Source organism: Alligator mississippiensis, chromosome 4, assembly GCF_030867095.1.
Source record: "Alligator mississippiensis isolate rAllMis1 chromosome 4, rAllMis1, whole genome shotgun sequence".
Lineage (NCBI taxonomy): Eukaryota > Metazoa > Chordata > Crocodylia > Alligatoridae > Alligator > Alligator mississippiensis.
The window spans coordinates 222,644,845-222,668,699 of NC_081827.1; the positions used below are offsets into that span (position 1 = coordinate 222,644,845).

General features: G+C 43.5%; 1 protein-coding gene across 6 annotated transcripts in view; it reads left to right on the plus strand.

The window, feature by feature from the left end:
* ACVR1 (activin A receptor type 1) overlaps positions 1-23,855 on the plus strand; it is a 114,162-nt gene that overhangs the window by 54,140 nt on the left and 36,167 nt on the right. For all 6 annotated transcript variants that reach the window (XM_019480495.2, XM_014599599.3, XM_014599600.3 and 3 more), the window contains 3 exons: positions 10,103-10,366; positions 10,833-11,050; positions 17,557-17,656. In XM_019480495.2, coding sequence (XP_019336040.2) covers positions 10,103-10,366; positions 10,833-11,050; positions 17,557-17,656 — 582 coding nt within the window. The remainder of the gene's footprint in view (positions 1-10,102; positions 10,367-10,832; positions 11,051-17,556; positions 17,657-23,855) is intronic.

The window sequence follows — 23,855 nt, forward strand, 5'->3', positions numbered from 1 at the left end:
TATTAATGCTGGCAATGACGTAGTAGTGGTCTTGCTGTTTTCCTTGTATTTTCTTGTAGTGGCAGGTGTTTTTTTGTACTGAAAGTAGGAGGCAAGGACTGACCAGTGTGCACAGCATTTTTGTACCTGTTAGTCACACATTTCAGATCTTGCAGTGGCTGGGCATTTGGGAGTGGTGTGAAAATTCCACTTTTCTTTTCCACAATTTCACTTTGTAACCGTTACTGATACAAGATACAGTGCTGGTAGCTGACCAGAAGCAGACTTGGGTTTGTGGACTGGGATGGGGAAGGGAAGTGCTATTCTGGGACTTGTTTTAGGGTGTGCTCTTGTCCTGTAGGTTTGTATATATGAGCAGTGAGGGAGGGAGAGAGGGGAACTACAGGCAACTCCTGCTTAGCGCTCTTAATTGGTTCCGGAAAAAATGAGCCCTAAATGAAACAGCGTTAATTGAAACCTGTTTCCTCATTGGATTTAATGTAAATAAAGATAATTGGTTACACACCACCTGTCGGCCCAGACCCTGCGCTCCTGTAGCCCTACCCTGGGCTCTGCCAGCCCGGGCCCTGCGCTCCTGGCCCTGGCTGGGCCGCTCCCAGCAAGGCACCATGTGGGTTCTACTAGGGAAGGCATCGTCTCCTCCCAGCCTCATTTTCCCTCTGCCGCGATGGCCCCTTCCAGCCCACATCCACTGGCCACCAGTGCACCTGTGCATGGCCCCAGCCACCCTGCCCATGGGGCCTGAGTCGGGGACCCGCCTGCCCAGGGATTTATGGTGAGAAGGCAGCAGGGCTCTGGCGCAGGGTAAGCAGTGGCGCCGCCCACCCGCCCATTACCCGCTTTGCCCAGCAGGGACTCCTTCTAGGGCACCTGGCACTGGGATGAGCCGCCACCACCAGATTGCAACGGGGGCGGGGGAGTTCTGTGGGCTCGGCTTGCACTGGCCCAGGCCCTGCGGTCTTGCTGGCCCTAGCCTTGGGCCCTGTACTCCTCCCTGCCTGTGGCCGCTCCAGCACTACATGCCAGAGTGGACCCTGCGCTCCTGTCACCTCACCCTGGGCCCTGCTGGCCTGGGCTCCAAGCTCACACTGCCCAGCCCCCCAACTGCCCCTGCCCTCTGACTGCTACTGCTCCTCCCCACCCATTCCAGCAGCATGTGCCGGAGTGGACCCTGGGCTCCTGCCATCCCTCCCTGGGCTCCTGCCAGCTGCCACTCACCGCTTCCCTCGATGCCGACGCTACTGCTTCTCCCCACCCCTGCACTGAGCGCTAAGTGAAACCAGGTAGGTATTTTAAATTAGCGCTATAATGAAACCACGGTAAATGAAACCACGTTAAGTTGGGGTTGTGTGTAGTTCATTCAAATCTCTTCCTTTGAGGGAAGCTAGGGCCAGTGGTTGTGGTAGATGGCAAGTGGTGCAGCGCAGATAGGTCTGCACTGTAACTGGCTCCTACTTTATGGTAGAAGAATTGTGGTATTCTCTTACTCTGCTTTCCAGACATGTGCTGCCAGCTAGCATAATCTCGTCTGTAACTGGGAAAATATTATGCCTATCTGCCTCCTAACTTTGAATGGCTTGTAAGTCTTTTATTATAAAGCATAGCAAATGCTTCGAGTTTGTTAAAGTTCAAAATTAGCGCTGAATTATCCTGTTTCTTAAGCTAACTCTACTGAAATAGTAGTAATTTACATGTGGTGTAAGAACACCCCCAAACCTTGCAGTGGTCCTGGCCATCTGTGCATTATTATGCTTCCAAGTTTTATGGCTGTGCCCTTGATCCTAACTCCCTGCAGCTGTGGACTGATTCTTATCAGATGAAATAAAGTGCTATTACAGAATTTATGGGAAGGTCATATATGGCCTCTTCATAGTGGGATAGTTCTTTCTGCTATCAAACCTAAATCTCCTTGCTGCATCTCAAGACTGTTGCTCCTAGTCCTGTCCTCTGTAGCCACAGAGAATAGTCTGTCTCTTAATAGCCAACTTTTAGGTATTTGGAGACTGTTATCAAATCCCCCCTCAGTCTTATCTTCTCCAGACTAAATAATCCTACATATTTCAGCCTTTCTTCATAAATCAAGTTTCTCAAACCTCTGACCATTTTTACATTTTTGTTGCTCTCCATTGGACATTTTTTTTCCTTATTTATCTACTTCTTTCTTTGAGGGGCCCAAAACTGGACACAGTAATCTAAGCAAGGCCTCACTGGTAAGTGGGAAATAAGTTCCCCTGTTGTGCTTGACACTTTTATTAATACAGCCCAATATGCTATCAGCCATTTTTTGCAACAAGAGCATGTTCGGCTAATTATCTACTCCTAACCCTTAGGACCCTTTTGGCAGTACTGCAGTCTAGCTAGTCATTCCTCAGTCTGTATTTGTGCATGTGACTTTAATGTCTCAAGTGCAGGATTTGCAAAAATTCCAGTGCTTTGGAACCTGTCTGCTTGTTTAGCTCCCCCGCCCTTTAGTTTAAAAAGAAATGGAGGTGCTCATTAGATGGTGATACTCTTAACTTCTAGTGGCAAGATTGAAGAGATCACCCATAATATTTCTGATCATGATTTGCCTTAGCTCAAGTAGCTGAGCTCCTGTGCAGCTGTGAAGGTTGATTTCTGTTTTATACATCTGAGCTTAGCTGATGATCATAGTGTCTGTGTATGTACAGTATGCAGTCACAGATTCATTTCAGCTTCCTACTGCAGTGACGGACAGTAATTTACCAGTAGGAATTTACTATCGGATTTTTTCTGTTCTGACATTCTCTCTCTCTCTCTCTCTGTCTCCTTCCTTGTGGAAGGATTTGAATTTTCTTTCTTTGACCTGTCCCTGGGACAAATACCAAATAATCTTAACTAGTGTTTTTATACATAATCTGGTCTTAATTATTTCATCAAGGTCCATGGAAACACCGGTTTATGTTTCTGTCAGTCTGAAAACATTCTGGTGCCAATTTTCCATCCAGTGGCATGCACAAGCTTAGTTCCCCTATACTGCCTCTTTAGGGCTTCCTGCATTTCCAGTTCCTTTTATCCTGAAGGTGAAATGCCACTTGTGGCCATACTTTGGATGATAAGCCCTCTCTGGAGGAAATGCTTTTGAGATGTAAATAGTAATGAAAGTAGTAAACCTTGAGTGTGGCTAATTGACCTACCCAAATTAATGTGAATGTAATTTAGAGTTCCTTAGTTCTCAGTAACATAAAGGGTGTTTTTACACATGCTCTGGGATGTGAGTGGGGGTTAATTAGAATGGCTCTCAGGAGCCACTTTAATTAAAATGTCTGCAGCAACCTGTGCTTGTTTGATAAGCATTAGTTAAAGTGCCCCCGCCACCATTTTGAAATGCCACCATTTTGAAATGCGGGGACACTGAATACACATGATGCTGAGGCTACTGGAGTGTTGTGTTTTAATTAGAACACTTCAGCAGACTTAATTAATTGAGTCTGCTCTGATGCATTCTAATTAGAATGCGTGGGAGCAGGTGTTGGGCATGTGTATGGGTGCCCAAAGTGATCTAGTTGCCTCTCTTTATTGTTTCGATTTAAAGAATTCGAATTATTGATATAGCAAGGTAAGAAAGCAATATGACATGTATTTCGTGGTTGTGTGTGTAAAATTAAACTTAAAAGAAGTTGTGGTACCTGGGCCAAAGAGTTTACATTATGAAAGAGAGAAACTGTGTACAACATACAAAGTGAAGTGATACATTTGGCAACTGGTAACATGAAGTGGTGTTCAAAAACCAAATAAATATTTTGGACAGAGGCATAACCGGTAAGCCAGTGGTGGCTAGTGCTGTGGGGAGCGGTGTTAATGTAGTCAGAGACCTAATGCAGCAGCCGCAAGGTACACACTCTCTTGCAGATACCTTCTGCAGCCATAATGTGGCTCACCTCCGTGGTCCCAGTAAAAAAGGCAGCTGCAGTATGAGGGTTTCATTAACTCCCCTGCCTGCCAACTGTGCTGAAACCTTCACCTAGCAGCGGTGTCTCCTGAGCAGCATGAGGCAGATGAAGGAATTAGGGATAGGAGCCCTAGTTGCTCCACTGTCTGTAAACTACTCCTGCCCCCCTGCTTTGTGAAGCTAAAGCCCCAGGCTGGCCCTGAGTGCCATTGATTCCTATCACCAGCAGCAAGGGGCAACCATGTATTTGGCAGCAGCATAGGGCACCGCCCTCTAAGTCAGCCCTCGGGGAGTGTGCCCCAGTTGCCCACCCCTAATTACATTGTTGATTTTGGGTTTGTCTTCCTAGTTTGTGTAATGTCCATAGATCATCCCAAAAGCTTGAATTCTAGCTGCAGTCAACCCGCTGATGTTTTGTGGACATGGGATGGGAGAAGATAGGAATCCTGTGGAGCAGCTCACAGAGGACAATCCATGTAGCGTTGTTATATTTTGTGCAGAAATATCTTGATTAAACCACTTTCAAATGGATTAAAAGAATGAAGACTGCATTTTACTGGTTAAAACCTGAGTACCATCATTCTTGTTTCATATGAGTAGCTTGGTAATTCACAGTAATAGCTGGGATTGCCCTAGCTAAATATTGCAAAGCGGCAAGTAAGCAAACTAAAAAAAAAAATGTCAAACTAAGCTGAAGTTCCTAATACCTAGAGGGGTATTAGGGGTACAAGGGATCAGGGATTTGGGGCTAAATTTGTCCTATCCTAGTTTTTATTTATTTATTTTTATTTTTTTTGCCATGGGGAAATAATGGGTACTGCATCACCTTAACTTCAAAGTTTGTCCATACCCTAAATAATGAATTCGAGCTATATATGTGTATGGGAAATTAGACTTGTAAGTTGTATTAGAGCAGGGGTGGGCAATTATTTCTGGCAGAGGGCCACTTACTGAGTTTTGGCAAGCCATCGAGGGCTGCATGACAGGCAGCCAGGGGCAGATAAATATTAATTTTCTAAATTTTTTAGGGGCCCCGCAGGCCAGATAGAATGGTGTGGCGGGCAGCATTTTGCCCACCCCTGTATTAGAGTCTTGCAGCAAGCTCGCATATCTTTACATGTTGTAAATCGGAAGAAGTTCAGGGTCTAAAAATGCTGTTGCCTGCCTGTATATTAAGAAACATGGTAAATGGGATAATTGTGTTTTTGTTTTTTTGTTTTGAGTACTTCAGTCACCTAAACTTTGGCTGTTTACCTAATATATTGCCCAATGGAGATGTGTGTGTGTGTATATGTGTATATATGCAGACAAGGTTCCTTGGGTGAATTGGATATCTTTCATTATCTGACAGCATTCCATGTCTCAAATAGCTGTTATTTCTTACTCTCAGTTGGTGCTTTTCATACATTTACATGTCTTTGGTAAAGCACTTTATAGTTTTGACTGGCTTATGGTTTGGTCTCTTGTATAGCTGAGCAATGATAGAAATTAATGCCCTTTGAGCACTCGTGCTATAAATGTTGTACTCCTGCAAGGTCCGTGGGTACTAAGGAGCTTTGTTCCTTTCCTTTCAAGCTTTAAAATGTAGGCCAGTATGAAATATTTTACATTTCAGGCCTATTGAATTCCATTTCTATATTTGATTTTGTATAATTTTGGGAAATCTTGTTACTTTCCCATTTCTTGTATAAATTAGTAAAAAAAAAAAAAAGTTTGTTTTTTTCCCCTCACTTCATCTCTTACTTTCCTTTAGATTATCAGTAAAATGTAGTGTTTGTGGAACCCATCTTGTTTCACATAAAGAACTGTTGGACTTGGATGTAAAAAGAGAATTTATAACTAAGAATTTGGTAGTCTGTATTTCTCCATTCCTGACAGCTCACCTGACTTATTGTATGCGACTTCTAAGGTCATGGCCAGACTAAGCATCTGAGGACAATTCAAAGGCTTGCTTTCTTTTTAAATTAGTTTGAGGCTGTATTAGCAGTTAGCTACTCACTATATAGTTGGCTGGTATATCTCAGTAGCCCACCAGTGAATTGAAGAAGCTACAGAGTAAACAAGGGTGAGACCAGAATATAGAAATCACGGCTCTTGAAAATCTTGTTTTCTGTAGTCTTTAAGAGTATTGTAGTTTTCTCACCAGGTGCAAAGGATGATATTTGTAGTCAGAAATAAAAAATGTTTTGACTACAGAAAAATCAGACAGCTCTGTCTTGCCTTGATAAGGCAGAAAGCATACTGTGGCATGATGCCACTGTGTTGGTACTGAATAAATCAAGATACCAAGGCACTCTGAAGCTTTCACATAGGTGTGGCCAGTGTTAGAGGATTCCACCTTTTATAGTCTTGTACATCAGTAGGTATTTCTCTCATTGCTTATTAAATGAAGTGCCTGTTACTATAACCTATGAACTTCCTCAGCTTTTTGTCTTAGTAAGTAACTGTTATAAAACAATTACAGGCAGCCCTTGTACTTACAACACAATTGGTTCCTGAAAATCAAGTCTTAAGTCGAAACATTGTAACTTGGAACCAATTTTCTCGTAAGAAACAATGTTATAAATGGGGGATTAGTTCCTGAACCAAGGCCCCATACCCTATTTTCACCAAAAATATCCCAGAATTTTATACTTGATCAATTATAGATGAGTAATATAGCTACATTAATGTATTTATATTGTAAATAGCAATCCTATTGATTTGGAAGAACTTCTTTGAGGAGGCTTTCCTGGACTTTTTGAAAGGCTCTTGGTTGGACTTTTTGAAGGGTGCTTAGCTGGAGTCTTCTCAGGAGTCTTGGCTGCAGGTTTTTCTGAAGTCTTGTCTGCTTTCTTAAATAAAGTAACCAAGGAAGTTTGGACAAATGTTCTCCAGGGAGATGAGCGACTCAGCGATGGCATGCCAAACCAGGCGTTGTAAAGTTGAAACTGATGTCATAAAGTTGAAACAGAGTGTCAATTTATAAATGTTGTAAGTGCAAAATGTTGTTACTTGAAACGTTGTATGTAGAGGACTGCCTGTACACCAGAATTCGTATGTTTTGTGTCTATTCTACCAAGAAAGAAACTACAGAAATGTTCACGAGGACTGAACTGTTACTGATCTGTGGCTTATAGCCTGGTGGTCCATTTTCACCAGGTGCACAGGTATACATTTCCTACACTTTTCAGTTAGGCAGATCATGACTAGGTAGAAAAGTAAATGTTACATCCAGATGTTTTGTCCAGTCTATGTAGAATCATAATAGATGTCTAGTGACAAGAGTGAGGGTACGGTTTCCAATTTTATGATGCTAGCTTGTTTTCATTTCATGTGACACTGACTTCAGAAATCCCTTTTAAAATCATCACAAACCCAACTCACTTCATGTAATTAGCAAATTATTATTTGACAGGGCAATATTATATAGAAAGGTGCAGTTGTGTATTTATGTACGCTGGTGTCGAGTACAGACTTTTGTCTGTTTTTTTCCCCAAGTCAATTATGACATTTCCCCATAAACCTAAAATCTGAAATCTTAGTTTAAGTCTATGTAAGTTCTTTATTCTCAGTGGCAGAGTCTAATTGTTGGCTTGATTAAAGTCAATCTTGTGGTATGGTCAGTGGATACTTTGGGAGTACCCACCACATTTTTACTTAGAAATGTTTCTGTGGGAGAGACTTGGCAAGAAGAATATAAATACAAGATGGGTTACCAGAAGTGAATGTGTGTAGGTGGGCATTGAATGTGTAGTCTGATGGACAGTGGCATGCAAGCTGTACCATCCAAGAATATGCTTCTTTCTTTGGTTACCTGTGAGCCTACAACAGTATGTCTCTGCTGACTGTGCATAGACTGTTTGTTTTGCTCAAATATTCCAGAATTATTTTCTAGTAATTGCTAGCTTTTTTCCTCCCAAACCTTTTCCAGTAGTTTCCTTGATAATCAATATTCAGTGCTGAGTATATTAGGAAAGTGAGCAGAGGAAACATATCAAGACCAGTGAGTGTGCTAGAAATAATGCTGAGTTAGAAAATGCAAGAATGACATTGTAGGATTCAAGCTTACAGAGTGATTTTTCCATCCATGGAACTCTTAAATGTTTTTCTGCTTTTGTCTTTTTTTCAGAAAGTGGGTGGAAAAAGTCGTTAGGCAAGGCTGGGTCTTCTGACAGTGTTACTACTTTGCTACCTTTGTATACTGTACATTGATCAGTCAGAGTCCAAACTTGAAAGCTAATGTTCAAGGCCTTCTCTGTGTGGGAACCTCTGGGTAAATTAATCCAAATTAACTTTTAGATTGGATTAGTTAAATTGCATTCAGTTGTATTGTGCAGACAGTCTTATTCAGAATTAGTGGTCTTGCTTTGGGTTTACCTTAATTGATTTACAGAGTAATTCTGACCAAACTCTGACTTGCATCCATAGATGCTGTAAACCAAACTCTGGCTTGCAGTCATAGATGCTTCTCAAGTAAATCTCAGGATGTCATCCTCCTGCTGTACTCATCTTTGTTGAGGCTGCAACTGGAGTACTGCATCCAATTCTGGGCTGTACAATTCAAGAAGGATGTTGAGAAGTTTGAGAGAGTCTAGAGGAGGGCCACGTGCTTGATCAGAGGACAGGAGAATAAGCCTTATGAAGAGAGGCTGAGAGCTATGGGACTCTTCAGCCTGAAAAAGCACAGGCTCAGGGGTGACCTGGTAGCAGCCTGAGTACATCAGGGTTTGTGCATCAGGATCTGGGGGAACTTCTGTTCACCAGAGCACCCCAAGGGATGACGAGAACCAACTTTCACAAGCTCCTCCAAGACCATTTTAGGATGGGCATAAGGAAAAACATCTTTACTGTTCCAGCCCTGCTGGCCTGGAATAGGCTCCCTCCAGACATGGTGCAAGCACCTACTCTGGATTCCTTTAAGAAGTGTTTGGACGCTTATCCTGCTTGGATCCTTTGACCCTAGCTGACTTCCTGCCCTTGGGGCAGGGGGCTGGACTCGATCTTCCAAGGTCCCTTCCAGCCCTAATGTCTGTGAATCTATGAAATACATGAAATATGTCTGCATAGAGGATTCATATAGTTTAATCAGTTTGAAATTTGCAACTTAAGTTGCACATTAAGCTGAGCCCTAGATTGTGGATTCAAGCTGTACAGAGATTGTGCAGGACTAGGGTTACCATATGTCCGGGTTTTCCTGGACATGTCCTTCTTATTAGACCCCTGTGCTGTGTCCGGGTGGTTTTTTAAAATAACAGCAAATGTCTGGGTTTTTTGTTTTCGTGACCTGGCTGCTTCAGGTTGGGAGCAGCGGGCAAGGGGATTGGCTGTCGGGGGTCATGTGTTCCCTGTGCGGGTTCTGACAAGCCAGGTAGAGAGAGAGAGTGCTCGCAATGTGGGAGCTGCTTGGGCAGTGGGGCTGGGGAGGCAGGGGTCTTTGGGTCCAAAGTGCGGGATGCTGGCAGTGCTGGGAGGGGGCAGGGGCTGTGGGTCGGGAGTGAGGGGCACCAGTGGGGCTGGGGGCTGTGGGTTGGGAGGGAAGGGCACGGGGGACAGGAGGGGTGACTGTGTTGGGTGTGCAGGGCGCTGGCAGTGTCGGGGGCTGGAGTTTGGGAGTGAGGGCCACCAGCATGGCTGGGGGGCAGAGACTTGTTCCAGAATGAGGGGCACTGGTAGGGCAGGGGGCTTCAGGTTGGGAGTGAGGGGCACCTGCAGGGCTGGGGGGCAGGGGCTGTGTGTGGTTCCAGGGTGAGGGGCACTGGCAGGGCTAGGGTCAGTGAGTCTGGAATGAGGGGCAGCAGGTCGGGGGTGGGGTGTGGCTTGTCAGTGAGGGGCAACAGAATGGGCAATGGCATGTCACTGTCCCTCCCACCATCATGTTCCCCCTGCCCACGCAAGTGATGGGTGTTCTTTTTTGGACCTGAAAATATAGTAGCCCTATAAAGAAGATGCGTCTTGAAAATGAAAAATAGGTATTTGTGCACCTGAACGGTAGGGAGAAGGGTACGTCTTGAAGTGGGAACATCTGTCTACCTAATACATCATATTATAATACATTCTCAGTTCCTTCTAGAATTAATTTCTATTCAAATGACTTTTCCTCCTTAAATGGAAGGCTATATTGTCTTCTAAATGAAACCAAGGGTAACCTTTGCTCATAACTGGAATGATGAAATAAAATATATGATTTTTCATCAATTGTCCCCTCTGCAGATGATGAGCTGAAGCTAAACATGGTCCCCTACGAATGTGTGTGTGAAGGCATGTCCTGTGGGGCTGAAGATCGCTGCCGGGGCCAGCAGTGCTTTTCCTCCCTCAGCATAAATGATGGCTCTAAAGTATACCAGAAAGGCTGTTTCCAAGTCTACGAACAAGGGAAAATGACATGCAAGACACCCCCATCTCCTGACCAAGCTGTTGAGTGCTGTCAGGGATACTTGTGTAACATGAATATCACAGCACAGTTGCCTACTAAAGGTGAAAGGTTAATTTTTTTAAATAGCTCTTTAAAGAGAGAGAAATGTTTTACTGGAGGTTGCCTATACCCCAGTGGTACCCAGGGTTTCAGTGATGGTCAGGCTTCTGCTGCATCATTGGACTGGGAGTAGGATGGCATTGGTGGCAACAAATTCTGTGATCTGAATGGGAGGGAGTATTGGAAACTAAAATGCACAGAATAGAGACTAAGAACTTGCTCATGCCAGCTGTAATTAAAATCCATTTAAATCTTTAAAAGGGATTGGGGCTGTCATACAGGCCTTTCAGTGAGTAAGTGAAGGTAATGGGCTGTGTAAATACACATGAAGTCGCTTTGATTTTGTCCTGTGACCTCTTTCATTTGAGTTGACTAGAAAGGAAAATGTCAGCCTTAAATTTTATTGTTTTTAAATGATTATCTGTGAGAGTTCTTAATCTCCCTCCTTTTTCCTGTTTTCTTACCAAGGGCAAACTCTTCAGGGAGAAGCTGTGGGTTACACTGTGGAAACACTAATCCTTGTTATTCTGGCTCCAGTACTAGTGCTGATAATCTTTTCTGTGGTAGCTGTGTTGATCATCAGAAAAATCCAGAAACACCATATGGAAAGGCTCAATTCCAGAGATGCAGAGTATGGCACAATTGAAGGACTCATTGCATCAAATGTTGGAGACAGTACATTGGCAGTAAGTAAGCATTGTGTATAGTATAAATATTCTTAACCTTTCAGCACCTCAGTTGTTTTAGGGTTGTTTTTCTCCAGTGGTTAGGTCTACACTAGAAACTTCCTGTTTTAGTAGTGTTGATTATGGATATGATAACCCTATGTTTACAAAAGCCATAATATAAATCCAGTTTATACCAGAGTAAGAGTTTGTGCCAGCATAGTTTTATTTCACTTGGGGAGCCGGGGTAATGTATATCGACAAAAGCAGTCTTGTATTCAGATAAGATGAGAGAGAAGTTGGGGTGCTTGCTAGCCCAGCGACACTAGCAAAGAATGGATAGTGATTCATGTTGCTTTATAGAGTCTTGTGAAGTTGAACGAGCAACAATGCATTTGTCTCCATGATGTTTAATGAATTCCTAAAAGTTAGCTAGGGGAAGGAGGTGCACAGGGAAAGGGGATTAATACCCCACAGATGTTTTTATGTTGACAAGATTAGAAATTATTGCCCTGTTCTTGCTTTGGGGACTCCTTTTGGATGCCTGGAGAACTAGTGAAATTTTAATGTCAGAAGACATGGAAACCTGAGGAAAGAAGACTTAAGGTTTTTTAAAGCTCTATTTTTGTTTGTTTTAGTTAGCATATACTGAGGCTAAAAAAACCCAAACATCCCACATGGAAAAATCTTTAAAAAGAAAGATTCAAACCACTCCACCCACTCACTTGAGCATGAGAAAATGGTCACAATAGTTTTCTTGTTCCCTACTGGAACTAGGAAGACACAACTTGATAGACCTGACATTTCTAAAATAAATACAAGGAAGAAAAATCACCATCTGTTTGGATTAAAAAAGTCTTTAGCCTGTCTTATTTCACAAAGAAGCCAAAAAGCAAACATCATTCTCCCATAATATTGTTGTAACACTTTAAATATGTTCATAGCTACAGAAGTGTTTAAAGAATGACTTAAGGAGGGAAAATGGGCCAAAGAACACAGATATAAAGATTAATAATGTGCTGTGTATTTGGGTTTAGTATTTCCTGTCTCTGTTTTGAGAGACAAGTCAAATGATGGCCACTCAGCTTTTGCTTCCTTTTAAGAGGTGAAGTAGCTAACTGTAAAAGCTTATTACAGTTTAACTGCTATATGGTACTGAGAATGAATCTTCGTTATATAGTGCAACTGAGTAGTGGTAATACAAAAAGTTGCTTGTCTCATCACATATTGATAGTATTCATAGATTCATAGATGTTAGGGTCGGAAGGGACCTCAATAGGTCATCGAGTCCGACCCCCGACCTAATTCATATCACCTAATTCTTTTTATTATGTACTGGTATTTCCCCTTCATTGAGTATTTAAATCTTGGGGTTTGTAATGCTGTCAGATTTGTTTACACCTGGGATTAGTCTCCTCGGTGTATTAAATACTTACTACAGTAAACTTCCTAACTGAAGAATGGAAAGAGTTGTGGCCTGCTAAAATCTTGTTTGTGCAGGCATTGCTGAAGATAACAGTTTGCTTTCTAATACAAGTAGAAAGGAAAATGTTAGTTCACAAAGTGGATAAAAACTCCCAAGCAAGTCCAGTCCTTAAAACAAATAATTTGACAAATGATTTTGTGTTTGAGTACACTTAAGAAATAAGAGACTTCACAGGTTTTTAGTTAAAATCTGAAAGTGCAGTTTGTCACTAATTTATGAAAATTAATATATCAATAAAATATTTATTGTTTTTCCCTACCAAGAGAAGTAAATAGTTCAGTAGTGATTATGCTTCCATTTGTGTCTCAAGTGAATTGTAAAGTATATAAAAATGGATGGGTATTAGGATTTTTATGTTCAGGGTAGAAACAGACGTAATCTTTCGTTGCCTTTGTGCCATCATAAAAATTGCTTTATGATGAGAGAGTGTGGGCAATCTAAAGCTACCTCCATTCTTCTACCATCCTGGGTATCAGCTCCCTTCGTTTTTAGGGGCCCTGTGCTCCCTAGGAATTCCTGTGCAGGATTGTGCCCCTTAAGCCCGGAGAGTGCCTGCCAGACTTTTCCCCACTTAGAGGCACACTTTGGCAATCTGTGGGACTCGTATTTGGAAGTGGGAAAAGTCAGGGTTCTCTTCTTCCCGACTCACCCAGAGATTGCTGGGGTGTGTCTGCAAGCAGAGAATGCATGGCGCATTGTCTTGCAAGATCAGTGGGTGGGACAACGAGCAGCATGTGTTCTACTCACTGAAGCAGATCTGTTGTGCCAGGACATATTCTGGCACAGATGATCCACTTTGTTTGGCAACGTCTGTTTTTAGCCCCTGTTGGAGTCCTACTTATTCATGATTTGATGAGTTTAAAGTTTAAACTTTGCCACTTCCCATTATTTTTAGTGCAAAAACCCCCCAAACTTTTTAAACTAAAAAGATTTGTCATTTTAAAACTATCAGGAGTGTTTAATTATATTTGGTACAGGTAGCATTTTAGATAGTAGTTTTGTGTTTTTCATGATAAGACCGTTTCTGTAGTTACTTGTAACTTTGTCAGATTTGTATGTGGTTTTGGGTGAAACGTTCTGTGCTGAGTGTCTGCTTCAGGATAAAATTTTCTGGCTAGGAATGTTCAGCTAGAATGACTCTCCATTTCTATGAATGAGACGTGTGCAGGGAAGTTTTGTTTATGTTAAAAAAAAAAAAAAGTGTGGGGGTGAGGGGAGGAAGAGATCTGCAAACCTCTTTTTGGGAGCAGAACTTGAAATTTGGTGTAGGGATTACCATGCTGTCTGAACATGCCTTTTGCCATCCTGCCAAAAATGTGGCCAGTTTTTATAAATTTGTATCTGTAAAGTGGGTATGTTAATGCTTGGTAGAGATTTCTTGTTTTGGCACCTGAATTTACTGAAGGTTTATATGTGCACATGCTTACAGCTGCTACTTGTCAACCAGGCTGCATATACACCATTTACTCCCCACTGTGTAAATGGGCGTGTTCCCTCTAAGAGCCTCTGTGGAGCAGGGAGATATCCTCAGGGTCTTCAGTATTTTCTCCCAGCTTGTATGCAGGCATTGAAGAGGAGGAGAAAGCAGGATGATTTTAAAGTTGAAGATGAACAGTAGAAGGGAGGATTTAGAGACAGGAGTAGAAGTTGGTGTGGAAGATAGAGACGGAAGCAGAAGAGGGTTGAAGACCAAGGAAGGAAATAATGGGTATGAGGAGAAGGGCTGGGGAGGAAGAGGGATGTAGCAGAAGTAGTATCATGGATAGAAAATATAGAGGTCTGTAGGGGCAGAATAAGGGACAAAAGGGTCTGTAGAGCACACTCCGTTACAGAACCTGCAATTCATAGTTTCATAGTTTGTACAGTTTGACAGATCATCAAGTCTGACCCCCCTGCCATGGCAGGAAAGAGCACTGGGGTCAAACAACCCCAGCAAGGTGTTCATCTTGCCTCCTCTTGAGCCAGCACCACTTCTCTTAGAAGTTGGTTCCAGATCCTAGCCGCCCTGACAGTGAAGTAGTGTCTCCTGATGTCTAGTCTGAATCTACCCTCTGCCAGCTTGTGACCGTTCTTTCTAGTCACTCCTGGTAGTGCTCAGGGGAACAGGGACTCCCCCAATACCTGCTGGTCCCCTCTGACTAGTTTGTAACAGGCCACTAGATCCCCCCTCAGCCTTCTCTTGTGGAGGCTGAACAGATTCAGGTCCCATAGCTTCTCCTCGTAGGGCCTGCCCTGCTGCCTCCGATCGTGCGGGTGGCCCTCTGAACCCTTTCAATGCTGTCCACAATGCTGAAGTGCGGCGCCCAGAACTGGATGCAGTACTCCAACTGTGGCCTGACCAGTGCCGCATAGAGGGGGAGGATCACCTCCTTGGACCTGCTGGAGATGCATCTGTGGATGCATGACAAGGTACGGTTGGCCTTCCTGACCACGTCCCCACACTGTCGGCCCATGTTCATTTTAGCCTCAATAATGACTGCAAGATCCTTTTCTGCCTCTGCACTGACGAGAAGGGAGTTCCCCAGCCTGTAGGTCTGCTGCTGGTTCTTCCTCCCCAGGTGCATCACCTTGCACTTGTCAGTGTTGAAACCCATCCTGTTCTCATCTGCCCACCCCTGTAACCTGTCTAGGTCCAATTGCAGCCTATTCCTCCCTTCTAGCGTGTCCACATCCCCCCACATCTTAGTGTCATCAGCAAATTTGAATAGGGTGCTTTTTACCCCCTCGTCCAAGACACTGATGAAGATGTTGAACAGTATGGGTCCGAGGACCGAGCCCTGGGGGACCCTGCTGCCCACATCCCTCCAGGTCGAAAATGACCCTCCCACCACCACTCTCTGGGTGTGGCCCTCCAGCTAGTTAGCGACCCATTTGATTGTGTAGGTGTCCACTCCATAATTTAAACCATTATTCATGAGTTCCCATGTTCTGTCCAGGAAATATCTGGACAGCATCCAAATATTCCCAGATACTTTTCTAATGTATCTAAATATATGAATCCATCCCCTTAAAATTGACCACTTTAGGTAACAGCCTTCTACTGCTGCCTGTTATTCTCTCTCAAAATCCCCTGCCCTCCTTCTCTAGCCAGTTTTGTTTCACTCCCTCTCCCTTTAAAAACAACACAAAACAGATGTTAAAAGAATGTTAAGGGATGTCAAGCACTGAATGATTGGGAAATTAAAACTGCTGGTGCAAGTGCAACCTTAATTTGGGCCCTTTTGTGTGCATATATTTTGATAGTCTTGAATTACACAGTTCTGTATTTTTTCCAAGGACTCATTCAGTTTACAAGGTTGAGGGGGATTTCATGTATGTTATCAGTAGAACAAATGGGTGGCTAGTAATATTTTTTGCCAAGTATTACACTTGACAGGTGCAAAGAAGTGCAAGTTCATCTTTGCAGTGTGGTGGGGGGGGGGGGGGCTCTTTGTTTTTTGTGGGGGGGTTGGCGGGAGGGGGTGGGCATCTGTGTTTGTGTTTGTTTTGTTTCTGAAAATTATCACTTTCTGAAAACGCATAGAAGTGTCATATTGGAGTGTTCAAATGCTGCCACCTGGTGGAATACTCAAAAAGTTTCCAATGCTAGGGAACAAGAATAAGAAGTTTCAGAGTTTAAAAGTTCAGATTTAAATGTGCATTTTACCTTTTGATCTCTTCAATTCTGAATAGTTTAAAAAAGCTTTGCATGGAAAAAAATCCAAGTTCTAACTCTCTCTTTCAGAACATAAGGGATTTATAAAACATATAATGTTATATGTGATATGAGACAGCAGTAATTACTTATGGGGAGGTGTCCTATCTCTGATTAGTCAAGTGACATTTACAGCACTGTGCTCTTCTGGTAATCTTTAATGAAAAGGTACAGAGCAAAGGGTTTCTCTCTTAAAAGTAAATGCTGTATTTTTACTTTCTAGTAAGTGTTCAGGGCCTGAAGTCTTAATTTTGGTAACAGCTTGAGAAGTGAAATTTATACCCTTTAGAAGGAAATCCTCCTATGAGACAAAGTGTTCTAAAGCAGGAAGTGGATAAAAGGTTATTTGAGATGGTGACAAATAAAGGATTAAGGGAGCAAAAGCTAAGCTAAGACAGGACAGGGCATTAAAAGAATTTGAGTGGAATTTTATTACAGAGAGTATCTAGCATACTATTAGCAGATCCCCAGGGGCAGCAGTACAGCTCATAATAAATGTTGCTCACTTTTTTAAATGCAACAAAAAAGGTCATTTAGAGGAAAATAATCCAGTGGGTGCAACTGTCAACTGAGTAGCAATAGAATAACAATGTTAAAATTGAATATATTTTCTGTAGAGAATTTTGAGCTTTTTTTGTTTTGTTTTCTTTTGTATTCCCACACAAAGTGTTGCAATAGAAAATAGCTGTATATAGTTTGTTTTGTCTCTTTCCCTTCTTGGGTACATCCTGACAAGCGTGCATGTGCAGTTTGGGGCACCTCAAACTGGTTTGATGTGCTGCAAACTGCATGTGGCGCATGTGCACCTGTTCACCATGCTGCTAATTTGCAGCACAGCAGTTTTGTGGGTTTTTTTGTTGACCCTGGGAGGATCCCAGTGTAAAAAACCCCCCAAAAACATGCTGCTGAAAATAGCAGTGTGGTGCATATTGCAGCAGCGTGCATCCCCAGAAAGGGAGCCTGGCTAGCCAGTGGCTGGCTTGGAACTGCTGCTGCCCTAGGAGGCCCTCAGGACCTTCTCTACCTGTATCATTTTGCTGTGTGCTGGAGTGTGCACGTAGGGGCATGCCTGGGAACAAATAGCAATGGCATAAATATGTGCTGCTGGTATTTGTCTTAAGGGAAATGTGCATGTTCGTTGGTACATGCCTCTTAAGTGCAACTTATCTTGGAATGCAAGCTCCTCAGGAATCTGTCTACTTCTGTACAATGGTTATCAGACCATGGTCCCAATGCTACTCTTTTATAAATAATAATCGGTAAATAAGTAAGAAGTGTGTGTGTGTTTCATGAATACATACATGTCCATTTCTCAATTGTTTCCCTTCTCATTTTCCATTTAAACAGGACTTACTGGACCATTCCTGTACATCTGGCAGTGGCTCTGGTCTTCCTTTCCTGGTGCAAAGAACAGTGGCTCGTCAGATTACACTTGTAGAATGTGTAGGTCAGTAAAGCTCTTGTTTGTATTTCTCACGAAGCCTTGTAGCTGTATGCTGTGCTGAGTGAGCTACAGCTTCTATTCTAAACATCCCTCTTCTTTCTCAGTTGCTCTTAATCTTCTGAGTAAAATTTTCCAGCTTCAACCCTCTGGGGAATTTTTTTTTCCCAAGGAAGGTTGATGAAAGATTTACTTCAAACCAATGTTTGAGAGACGATGGATATATTCATTACAACAGAATTTGGGAGAAACTTTATCTTAGATCAATCAGCTGAAGCTAGGAAGTTCAAACTTGGCTAATTCTGCTGATCACCTTGGAAGCCAAGCAAATTAGATGTGAAGAAAATCAAGTTAAACTCATTTTTGTCACATTTGTAGAATTTGAAATTGTCAATGTGTGAAGCAGAAATTTCTTGTGCAGGTGTTCAACTTAGTAAGTAGAGTTATTTGGCTGTTAGATGGGCTAATTTAAGTTAGTAAATGTTGGTGATGTTAAGACCAGTAGCTCAATTTTTAATTTGCATTTTTAATAGAGGTCATGACTGTCTGGCATCTGAAAGTAAAAAACTCAGAAGTTACATATGTTTGGAGCTGTTTCAAAAGGTGGGGTGGGAATGCAGGGGCACTCTTGCTCCAAGCTGGAAAGCAGCTGCTATATTCTAATAGTTGTATTGTGGACAAGCTGGGAATGATACAAATATGGCAAAACAGCTCCTGCTTTAATGCTGCTTCATCCAGTTTAAAGTTCATTCTAACACTCAGTTTTTTAGAAGGTTGCCTCACAATAGCCACCCCTTCATTTGATGAGAGAAAACATTTTAATTAGAGGTGCACCAATACGTCAGTCCAATATTGGATTGGCACCAATATAAAGAAAATTTATTATATTGGAAATTGGCCTGGTGTGGCTGATAATTTGGTCGATAAATGCCTGTGCATGTGCGCAGCTGCAGTGCAGCACATAGGCAGCGGGGAGCACCGCCTGGCAGCTTGGATTGCTGCATGAAGCTGGTAAGTCTGGTGTGGTAGAAGGGGAGAGGGGAGGGACAGGGTGTGGGGAGGGGCAGATCAAGGCCTCTTGTGGTAAGGGAGGGAGTGGGGCAGGGGCTGGAGCAGGCACTTCCCAGCTAGGGCGCAGGACAGAACTGCGGCTGGTCCAGGGGTGCGGAGCGGCTCCTGCTGCTGCGCATATCCCAGGAGGGTATGGGAGGGTGCATGTGCCCCCAAATCTGTGCAGGGGGGCAGGGTGAGCTGCAGATGCAGACTGGGGCTGCGCTGGGCTCTTCTTGGTGCGTGGGGGCTGAGCTTAGGGCTGTGCTCGAGACTATGTTTGGCATGGATGACTGGTGCTGTGAGGGGACTATGGGGGGCTAGGGCAAAATTTGGGGTGGCTGCAGCCCCCCACTGTAATCCCCTCCCAGCGCTGCCGCAGCCCACCCTGAGCACAGCCCTGGCCCAACCCCTGCTATGCTTCAGGAAGAGCCCGGTGTGGCCCCAGCCCACCTGTACAGATCTGAGGGCATACCCCGCCAACACCCCCCAGACGAGCAGTGACTCAGTCTCATGCCTTGCCCCACCCCAGCTGGGCAGCACCTGCCCCAGCCCCAGCTCCACTTGTTCCCTCACTGTGGAGCCCTTGATCTGCTCCCCCCACATCCTTTCCTTCCCCCTTCCCGTCCACTGCAACAGATTTACCAGCTGCGTGCAGCTGTATCAGAAATCGGATCAGTATCAGTCAATACACCTTAAAAATAGGCTATCAGCCCCCAAAATCTCTATCAGTGCACCCTTAATTTTAATTCTACAAATTTGCAATTTCTTGCACACCAAAAAAGTTAAGCAGTAACTATAGAAGAATTCTAAATTTTTCAACTTTTATAGCTTAACTTGTCTGTGTCATGTTGCAATTTGCTCCCTGGAACAGGGAGTTAGGAGTTCCTGGTTTGCAATTCAGTTGTTGTTCTTTCATTTAATACATTTTATTTGAAGAGTTGATGCCCCATATTGAGACTTTTGCAGAGAAGAGTAACATTGATATTATGTTTTCCTAACTCTTCAGCTAATTTGTTAAATTTAACACTGCATAAATCCTTGGTTTGGTTTTAGCTTAGTTTCTCTGTGTAGAACATTATGATTCAGATTTTGTATGCTAAACATTGAAATAGCCTTAACTTTAAAAAATGCATTTTGGCCTTCAGCTTAATCTTTGCATGTGAAACTGAACCACGATGAGCCAGATCCAAAAAAAAAGACCTGTGCCACTGAAGTGGAACTTGGGTAGAAATGTAGGCACTGAAGTCCAAAACTGTGATCCTGAAACTGTCTGAACAAAACTTGCCTAGCCTTAGACGTGCCTAAACTCTGCCTACCACTGGGAGGTGCCTACTTTGTGACTAAGTGTCTAGAGTTGCTCATCTACCCTCAGTCTGAATGGCATAATACCTAGTGCATGCGTAAGATCAGCTAGCAACTAGAAGATGGGCATCCCCTTCCTCGTGGGTGGTGGATTAGGTGTGCCACTGGGATGTGAAAGATCTGGGTTTGAATCTTCCCCCAGCTAAGGAGCCGGTTGAATATGCATCTCCTCTATCTTTGGGAATACTCTTAAACACTGAGCTGTTACATACAAGGGTTGGAGGGCAAGTATTTAAAAAGTTTTGGTGTTAAACTTTCAGGCACCTAAGTCATTTATTAGACCTCTTAACTCTACTTGATTGTTTGAATTAATTTTAATGAAAAAGTTCTTTTTTTTTTTTTTTTCTTCCCCTCAACACAGCCTTTTAGTTCTATCTTGCCAGCAGACAGTGGCTCCAGCCCCATGGAGACCAGCCAGGACACATGTGGGTAGGGCCCAAACTGTAGGCCAAGCGTGCAGCCCTGGCCCACCAGGGGGTTGGGGTCCTTGCAGCGCTCGCTCGGGACCCTCCTGCCCTGGCCACAATGTGTGGCTCTGGCAGTGTCTGGGCAGAAGCTGCTGCTGGGCGCAGGAAAAGAAGCGGGACCTGGTGGCAGGTGTGGCTGCCTCCCCCTTGCCATTGCCAGACCCTAATTGCTGGCACTGCCTTGAGCCCATGCTGGGGCTGCCCTGCAGGTCCTTCCTGGCACTGTTGCCACCAGTGCTGCCTCTTGGCTGGGCAGGGCTCCTGCACTCAGTGGGGCAAGGTGGGGAGGAGTCACAGGGCAGCCCTGGCATGGGCTCTGGGTGGTGGCAGCAAGAAGGGCCCAGGAGCAGCAAGGGGGGACAGCTCCACCCACCATTAGGTCGCACTTTTTTCCTGCATTCAGCATCAGCTTCTGCCCGGCTGCCCTTGTTCATTGTAGCCAGGGCGGGTGGGTCCGGAGTGGGTGCTGCAGGGACCCTGTCCCCCCTGAGTGGGGCAGTCACAGCAAGAAGACCCCTGCAGCAATGAGGGGGAGGTGGCTGTGTCCACTGCCAGGTCCCACTTTTTCCTGGTGCCCAGCAGTATCTTCTGCCCAGCTGCTGCCATCTGTACTTGGGGCACCATCACCGAATCTGGGCAGCAGCTCCAGGCCCTCCTTGGGGTAGAAGGGTGGCATGGAGGCGGCACTGGTAGTGGCTGTGATGAGGCTGTCTCATGCCCACACCAGCTCCCCACCTGTCCGCAACCCCATCCCACATAAGGAGGTTTGGTAAGTTGTTTGGGGGGGTGGGGGGGGGGGGTCTGCCGACCCATCCCACAGCAGCTTCCCAAAACTCCCTATATGACCCACAATCCCACATAATTGCCCCATCCCATCTTAACCCCTGATGCTTGCAAGAGCAGGGCAGGCCAGCAAGGTGGTAGGGGAGAGAATGGAGTAGTATTGTTACAGAAACGAGAGCCTTCCAGAACTGTGGAAGTATGGCCTATGTTTGTGAGCAAGGGAGCTGGGCTGAGACTTTGTGCTATTCCTGTAGGAGTCCCAGCATAGAATTTGCAGAGCCAGAAGGAAGGAGGCTAGGCAGTTCTTGATATCTTTTGGTGCCTGCCTGAACCAGAGCAGCTCCAGGAGTTAGCAGGCCTCCAGTATAACTCTAGCTGGGATACGTCAGGCTATTAGCTATAATAACTATGGTGCTCTTCACTGTAGCCCATCATTAACAGATCTAAACTAGAATTTACAAAAGGGTCCTCAGCCTTACAGTTGCCTATGACAGTTTCTTCACTAAGGAATTCTCATATGGCTGTGTAGGGGCCATTTAGTGCTAATATATGCAATTCCAGCCCTTTTAAGCTGGTGCCAGGAGCATCCCCAGAGTCTGAACTCTGACATTATAATCTTGGCTTTGACTTGGCTGAGTCACCATACCTCTCTCTGCCCTGTTTTCTCATCTGTAAAAACAGGATACTGTTTTTCTCAGGGAAGGTGCTGAGGTTTAATTAATTTATCATAACAACATAATTGGCTTTGCGGTGCCATATGAAGATTAAGAGTTGTTACCCTAAATAATCTGCTTGTTTTTTGGGAAAATGGTTTCCTGAGTATAGAGGGGTCTGGACTCTGGGCAAGGTGGTCCTGATAAGTTTGGTTGCTTGTCCCAGTGCCATTCTGCCTTTGATTTTAACGTTCTCATCCTTAATTCTGTATGCCACTGGAACAGCACATAAAAATGACTCTTATGTCAGTGGGGCTCTAGCATAACAGGGATACTACAGCCCTTAGACTATAGAAAGCTTAGTTAGCTCCTTTCTGTCCCCTCCCCCACCATGGACCTCATCAGTTAATGGGATGTCATGTCATATAGTTAGCTAGGTGCAGGGTGCCAGAAGTCCCTGCCCTGCTAGGTCGCACAGCTGTATTGAATCCCTTTGCCCCTCTCCTCCCTCTCTCCTTTATAATCCACCTGCAGAGGCCTTGTTGCTTTGGCTCTGTACTTCCTCCCACCACAAGTCTGTGACCTACTTCTCTCTTTGACTCTTCACGCCAGAGCTCTTTTCCATCCCAATACTCACTCCTCCTGAATTCCAAAGTGAAAACAAGTGGGCAGTTTAATGCAGCACTTTTTTGGTATCTAATTTTAATGGGAATCTGTTAAATCTACTTTTAGCAGATGTCCACATCTAAAACATCTAGTTCTGTATGTACTGCTTTATCTGGTACCAGTATTTCTGTAGAGGAACTCAGAGATCATGTTCCAATGAGGATGGTAGGTCATTGCCTGAAATTCAAGGTTTTTTATTGCAACTAGGGTAGGTAAAATATTCTGAACACAAGAATACAGCTAATTATAGAGCTCATGGAGCCCTACGGTGTGATATGTTTTCCTTTTTCTTATTATCAGGACAGTAGCAAAATTTCCCATTGTTTTATATATATATGTTTTCTTTTTAAGCACAATGGAGGAACATTTAAGATCACTTGCTGAAAGGAAAGACAATATTTTAATGTTCTGCTTTTTAAAAACGGTACTGACATTTTGAGTTTAAATACTAATATATATATTTAAAAAACAGAACGTTAAAATACTGTCTTTCCTTTCAGCAAGTGATCCTAAAGTTCCTCCTTTGTACTTAAAAAGAAAACTAGAAGCTACATTTATTTGTTTTCCTTCTCTACAGCAAAAGAAGAAAACAGGAAATTCTGTGGCCTGTGTATATGTGGTATGTCAGATTTAGATGTTCATGATGGTCTTCTGGACCTTAAATTTTATAAATCTGTGAATGGATCTGAATCAGTCTCCCCTATCTTTTTGTTGTTTTAGATTTTTACTTCATTGGCTGCTGTACTGTAGTAGCTAGGGGACCTCAATAAGAACTAGAACAAGAAGAAAATAAATGAGGTTATTTATTCCCTGCACCAGCAGACAAACAGTTCTGGGGCCTTCTTTTTGTATTTAGCACTGGCTATGCAGATTGGCTAGGACCTAATAAATTAAATTAAATTCAATTGTCTAAGACCAAATCGGACTCCTGTATTCATTAGCTGCCTGATGAAGATCCAGAAGTTGGTTAGTTAGCTTCTTTCTGATACCACAGGATTTATCTAAAACCAGTTTTATATAGCTTTTAATTGGTTTGATTATGAGTACAGTTGTATCAACACTAAAGGTGATTTATACTATTCTAACTATTCTCTTTAAAGTGGTAAAGAGTTTTACTAATTTTAAACATGACCCCCTAACCAAAATAACTGTCAATAAACCAGGCTTTTATCTGTTTTCACTTGAATCTGTTTGCTGTTGATTAATATGTGCCAAAAAAGA